Source organism: Haemaphysalis longicornis, unplaced genomic scaffold, assembly GCF_048455015.1.
Source record: "Haemaphysalis longicornis isolate Haplotype H1 unplaced genomic scaffold, Haemaphysalis longicornis Haplotype H1 scaffold_2, whole genome shotgun sequence".
In the NCBI taxonomy this organism is placed as follows: Eukaryota; Metazoa; Arthropoda; class Arachnida; order Ixodida; family Ixodidae; genus Haemaphysalis; species Haemaphysalis longicornis.
In genome coordinates, this window is record NW_027526295.1 from 262,175,930 (window position 1) to 262,182,184 (window position 6,255).

At 46.2% G+C, this 6,255-nt stretch overlaps 1 protein-coding gene across 1 annotated transcript; it reads left to right on the forward strand.

The window, feature by feature from the left end:
- The first annotated feature begins 55 nt into the window (after nucleotides 1-55).
- Nucleotides 56-5,759, forward strand: Sccro (defective in cullin neddylation 1 domain containing SCCRO). The gene is made up of 7 exons (XM_077700417.1): nucleotides 56-252; nucleotides 356-569; nucleotides 932-1,100; nucleotides 1,214-1,344; nucleotides 2,926-3,008; nucleotides 4,319-4,415; nucleotides 5,219-5,759. Exons 1-7 carry the CDS (start codon nucleotides 250-252, stop codon nucleotides 5,302-5,304), a joined length of 783 nt encoding a protein of 260 aa, XP_077556543.1. The 5' UTR covers nucleotides 56-249; the 3' UTR covers nucleotides 5,305-5,759.
- Nucleotides 5,760-6,255: the final 496 nt, after the last annotated feature.

A 6,255-nucleotide genomic window follows, 5' to 3' on the forward strand; every position in this document is an offset into this window, starting at 1 on the left:
TAGCGTAACCGGAAAAGGATGCGTTTTCCGGAAGAGGGAGAGAGTGACACAATTGTTCGGTACTCATCAGGAATCAATGCTTGTGGCATCAAGGGCGGAAGCTTTTAGAGCTCGTGTCGGTGTGAGCAATAACTTTAGCAACTTTACGTTGCAGCTCCCAGCAAACAGCCTGCCTTGCTGAAAACTATCAGCTGTGCGGAGTCCCTTAACGCATGCGCGTTGCGGGCGGTAGAGTCTGAATGGCCCAAAATGGTAGGGAGGCTAATAGTTTTTTTTCTTTTTCATTAGGTTAGCTGGCAGTATGTGTAACGCAAAATTATTTCGCGTTAACCTGTGATGATCTTGTTCCTTGCAGCATAAATTGAAATCATCTCAAAGGGAGAAAGTGAAACAGTTCATCGCCTTCACACAGACGGGGGAGAAGACGGCGATCTACTGCCTCGCACAGCACGATTGGAAACTCGATGTGGCATCGGACAATTTTTTCCAAAACCCAGATATGTACTACAAGGAGCCAAAAGGATCGGTCGACCGCAAAAAGCTGGAGGGCTTGTTCAACAGATACAAAGGTGATGACAGCTGACCTGAAGCGCGCTCACTTTAGAGCAGTAGAGCGTCGCAGTGGACTCGAGCAGCCGGTTAGGCTTAACTCTTCGGTGTCTGCTCCTAGTAACAGCACGCTTTGATCCGAAATGTGCGAATGCCCTAGCCATTTACTGCTGTGCCGAGAACGCAACTTACTCCGCCAGGTTTGCGAACAGATGCAGGCTTCCAACTGACGCGGCTTCTAGTTTCATGACCTTTTTTTCGCGGTGTCATCGGTCAAGTCTTGAAACGCAATTTTCTAGAAAACTCGGGTTGTACGTGATTCGGGACGTGAAGTAAATGCGCGCGTCACTCATTTGCTGACACTGACGTTCTGTCATTCCAGACCCTCACGAACAAGACAAGATGACTGTGGATGGGATTGTGCGGTTCCTCGACGACCTCGGTTTGAGCCCTGAGAGCAAACTTGTGCTAATCATCGCGTGGAAGTTCAAAGCCGCCGCACAGTGCGAATTCACGAGAGACGAGTTCTTGAACGGCATGGCTGAGCTGGGGTGAGGCGCAAATGCTTATTACCTGCCCAGTGCTATTCCTTGCATTCTGCTTGTGTTGCGAACGGCCAGCTGTTGCGTTACTTCGCTAACGGGTTCTCGCCCACTGTTTCCAGATGCGACAGCATAGACAAATTAAAAGCCAAGCTTTCGACCCTTGAGCCTGAGCTTAAAGAACCCCTCAAGTTCAAGGACTTCTACAACTTCACTTTCAACTACGCTAAGAACCCGGGGCAGAAGGGCCTAGGTGAGTACTTATGTTTTGATTGTGCAGTAAGCTACTTGATGTCAAGTCAGTGCTCATATTGCCAGTAAATTTGCTTTTACCATCAAAGTCTTGTCTGTCAATCTATACTGTTACGCTGGTCACTCAACGTGGAGACAATTTCGCTGAAGATGATGCTTTTGCCATGGCTTTTCAGGCATGTATGTAGGAGCGTCATCCGGTTCCTTTTGCTCCACCAGTGTCAGAAAGCAAACATGAGTGTTTTTGCTTTCTACTAGGAATCAAAATCACTCATGTACGCAAAGATTTGGATGCACATTAGTGATCTCTAAGTGGTCTGAACTGACCTGTAGCCCTTCTCTGACGCCCCGTTGCAATGCTCTAAATTCTACACAGTATTGTTTTCTTTGTTTAGTGGTTAAAAGCAAAGGATGCATTTGTGTTCCCCCTTTATTTAGTGGCAACACGAACTCTAAGCAGAGAAGTAGCACAGGCTAGCAACGGTTGGACGAAGCAAACTTGCTTAGGCTGGTAAATGTATTATCCTCATTGAATTTGTTAACACACAGCCTGAAGTGGAAAACGTGTTTCTGTTATCTGTGATTGTGAAAGTTGCAATGTGGAAATCTGCAGTACTAGTCCTTAATTTTGTACTATATCAGAAGGAGTGGAAATACAAATCAACCAGAGTTCTGTGCTTGGAGCCCAGGTGCAGTTTTGAGGGCACTACACACACACAGGCCTTTGTTTTGCTTGTTTGTTTCACTTGAGCAAGGCTCCAGCCTTGTTGAAGGAGCCCTTCAAAGCTCCCTGCAACAACTTTCGTAGCCACGTGGCCAACCTTCTCTGCTGCATTAAAAAAGCCGGCCGGTTAACTGGACACAAATAGATAACAAGGATGCTATGAAGGCTGATCACTTCTATTTTGTGTTATTCATTGCGGTATTTGTTTGAATCGCCCCAAGAGCCACCTGATGGTCTGTTTCCAGGGGCCGTTTGCCCGTATACACAAGTTCCCGATTAAGTTCCCGCTTACAAAAAAGACGCCAATAAGTCGAAGTGGGCCACGGCAAATAAGCCGGTTGCCAGAAAATCGGACGGAAATGCTGCCTTAACCGAGTGTTTGTATCAGTTTCGGGCAAACGACTTATTACCTAGACATCACTAAAGTCGTAGTTGAGAACTTATTCCCACACTTATCGCGTTCGGGCAAACGGGCCCAGGTTATTGGGAACCAACAATATGTTTATTCATTCAGTGGCCTAATTTATAGTGCACGATATCTGCCTAACTACATAGATTACCGGCTTTCGTGTTTCTCGTAGCTAAAAAACAAATGCCTGGAATAACCTTTAGCGCATGTATATGTCTCGTACCAGAAGACGAATATCTTCACGAGACCTTCATAATTCTTACATCATTGCGCAGCCTCTGTAGTATGCCAAAATGTGTCAGTGAGGGCACCAACCATGCCAAAAATGACACTATTATTCATTTAATAGTAACTTGCCTTTATGTCAGTTGCTCTCTTCTAAGTTAATGCCTGGTTGGATGCACCATATCGTCATATAGTTGTAAGCGAACATATTTTGTACTTTTCAGACCTTGATATGGCAATAACATACTGGAACATCGTGTTTCCTGGAAGGTTCAAATTCCTAAACCTTTGGTGCCAATTCCTGCAGGTGAGAAAAGTGCTGCCCTGTTCCTTCGCATCGGTGCTTACAGTAAGGCAACCTGTATGTAAACCGTGGCGAACTTTTTCGTGCCTTTGCCGTGCAGTGTTTGTAATTTTACAATGAAACTTTCAGTAGTTTACTATGGGAAGTGCTCTTTCTCAGTTTGTCCATTGCCGCGTGTGCATTTCTGTCATGGTGCATATGCCGCTGAGCACAGATCTGAAAAGCAAAATGCTTTAGCCAGTACGACTGGCACTCGAGCCAAGGCTCTCTCGAATTTAGAAGTAGAAACCATGTCCATTCGGCCATGAGTCTGCACTCCGCTAGGTGCAATTAGAGAATCTGGGGCTAGGCTCATGAGGTCTGGAAGAACATCGATGAAGGCTTGTAGTTTTTGGAGCAGCTGGAGTAAATAATGCCGAGCCTTTGTTGCTGCCGTAAATGAGTGACGTGCGCCAATGAATGCAGTAAGAGGTACGTTTCCAAACACTAAAGGCAGGCTAAGTTTTTGTCCCACTATAAAAACTCCAGCTTTCAGGGCCCCCTGTTGTAAAAACGACGATAAGTTAAGCACTTTGTAAACCTTGACCTTCCTCAGTGTAAGATGCCTAAAGCTTCCTAGTAGACGTCAACCTGTGGGTTTCTGAAGGTACCATTAAAAGGAGGCATGTTCCCCAAGGCCAGGAAGCACACTGAAGCTTGCAGCAGACCCCTGAGCTGTGACTGCAGCCTTCACAGCCCCCGAGGCTGAGCTACCTTTACAATATTACTGAAGTCCCCCCCACATTCTGAACGGACATCAAAGGGTTGAAAACAGGGCAGTGAACTATGAGTGCAGGTAGAGTTGGTTTACAGTGAGACTGCTTGGGATAGTGATACGTTATTGTGATATTTTTTTTGTAATGGTTGTACAGATTTTTATAATGGAGAATGAGTTCAATGGATTTTTGTCACATTTGTTACTAGCATAGCTGCAGTTTCTGTGATTACCACTGTTGACTGTAAACTATTTGATGCCATGTTCCCGAACGTTATGTAAATTCTAACACCAACTAGTTTAGTATTGTAAGAAAGCCTAGTTATTAACGTGACAAAAAAAAACTTGCTATCTTTAAAACTAAATGAAGCTCATTGTCAAGCAAGCGAACAGACTCGTTCCGCCATCGTACAAGCTTACGGCTGTTGGTTGTCCTTGAATTGGGTTCGTGTAGTCGTACCGCACCTGTAGTGAAATACGGGCAGTGCTAGTTGTATGATTGTAGTTATTCAGTCTTGAGCATGTTTCCAAAGGCTGACAACTTGCGCTGTGATTGCAGGAGCATCACAAGAGGTCAATACCCAAGGACACGTGGAATTTGCTTCTGGACTTCAGCGGCATGATTGCCGATGACATGAGCAACTACGATGAGGAAGGCAAGTGGCTGTCTCATGTTTGTCACCCCGTGCACCTTTTGGCCTGCATTTTTGATGCTTTGCTGTTGGAAGTAAAGCAGAAAATGGTGGCTTCTAGCGAAATGCAACCAAAAGCAAAACGAAATTCGCTTTGGCTGCGAGCAGTGAGCGGCCTCTGGCTAGCCCTTACTGCAGTTGGGTGGATGTTTCTAGTTCCTAAAACTTCACTCCCTTCTGTCCACAAGAATGGTCACTCGGTGCTTATCCCTGGGGCACCGCTGAAGCAGTGGGGCAAGGCACTGTGGATGTCTCTTGGGCAGCTCCTCCTACTCCAGTAGCAGGAACTCTTGTCTGTTGTGTCCTTCCTTTTGTGCCTATTGCAAAAGTGCCAGCAACACATGCTTATCTTGGACATCAAAATGTTTTGCCACCTGCAATACTTTCGTGCCACATGCGACGGCTTTCAGTTAATCAATTTCACCCTTTCGCTTCCCATTGCTGTCTTAACATCCCTGTGGTGCTGTTGGGAAATTGGCTCGCAATGTTAATTTTGAAATTGTTCGTCATTTGTTCTTCCTAGTTAAAATGGTGCGCTGAATACATTGGTGTTTCTACAGGGATTTTAAGGGGGAATTAAAGTTAGTTTGTTGTAAGGCATTTTAAAACCTATCATTAAAACTGGTTTGTTTTGGCTGCACAAGTTCTTGGTTGCTGCTTTCCAGTCACTTTTCTGGCAGTTGATAAGAGGAACTTGCGTCTCAGGAGTGCATCCCGATCCTTCTCAGGGTGTCTTGCATTGTTCCCCCTTACCTTGCCCTGTGCAGGTGCCTGGCCCGTGCTGATCGACGACTTCGTGGAGTGGGCGAGGCCCATCATCCAAGGCTCAAACAACAACACGAAAATGCACTAGTGAAAGAGTTCCACCTGTCTCGTTCAACCGTGTGCGCGCACAGACATCTGTAAATAGATCATTGAACATCTGCCGGGCAGCCCCGAGGAGCCCGGCCTCCCTCCAAGTTGTACAGCGACTAATTTAAGTGCAGTGTGCCCCGTGCTAGGAGATCGCTATTTGAATTTTGTTCCGCGCTGTCTGCGTGGAAGAGGTCCGCATTGTGGCGGCACAGGTGGAACAGCCAACCCTTCTACTTCTTCTCCTCCTCTTTCTCTGATACGCACAACACACACACACACACACACATGCACTTCTCTCTCACCGAGCAGTCCACCGCCCCCCGTTTGCCTTCCTCCCCCCCCTTTCTTTTTGTTCCCCGTGGCAAGTCAGAAGTGATAGGTGGCTTTGTTTCCTTTACCTAGGATCCCAATTTTACAAATTGTTTTAAGGAAAATAAATCATGCCAAATGCCATTTCTTGCTCTGTGCTGTCTTGTAAAGATTTGTCACACGGGAGTGCGAGTTCTCAGTGTTAATTACTCCTAACACTATGGCCACAGGCTTGCAGCCTTAGTGTGCTGCTCAGAAGCTAGTGAAAGAGTTCCACCTGTCTCGTTCAACCGTGTGCGCGCACAGACATCTGTAAATAGAGCCTGCGATAATTAATTTCAGTTGTAGCAGTGCACTTGTTCCTTACAAAAGGCAACAACACTTCAAATCAGTCCTTGTCATCAACATGAGCATTCTACCATAAATGTAAGTTACAAGTATTGAAGCCTAAGTATTAAAGCAAAGCTTTCTACCTCTACCAGCCAACGGTTTTCGTCGTGGCGTGCGCCACAAGAAACTCCCAACCAGGCTAATTGGAACCTACTGGCACTGCCAGGGATCGAAGAGAAATGGAGCGAGAGCTCGTCGAGACAGATGCTGGTTTCGATTCTGCGGCTGAGGAGGGGGAGGGCGCTTTTTG

What these genes read in the sequence shown, in the direction of transcription:
- Sccro (XM_077700417.1), top strand. An exon ending in CTTGTTCAACAGATACAAAG is followed by an intron (nt 570 to 931) that starts GTGATGACAGCT and finishes CTGTCATTCCAG; the next exon opens with ACCCTCACGAACAAGACAAG. An exon ending in AACGGCATGGCTGAGCTGGG is followed by an intron (nt 1,101 to 1,213) that starts GTGAGGCGCAAA and finishes CACTGTTTCCAG; the next exon opens with ATGCGACAGCATAGACAAAT.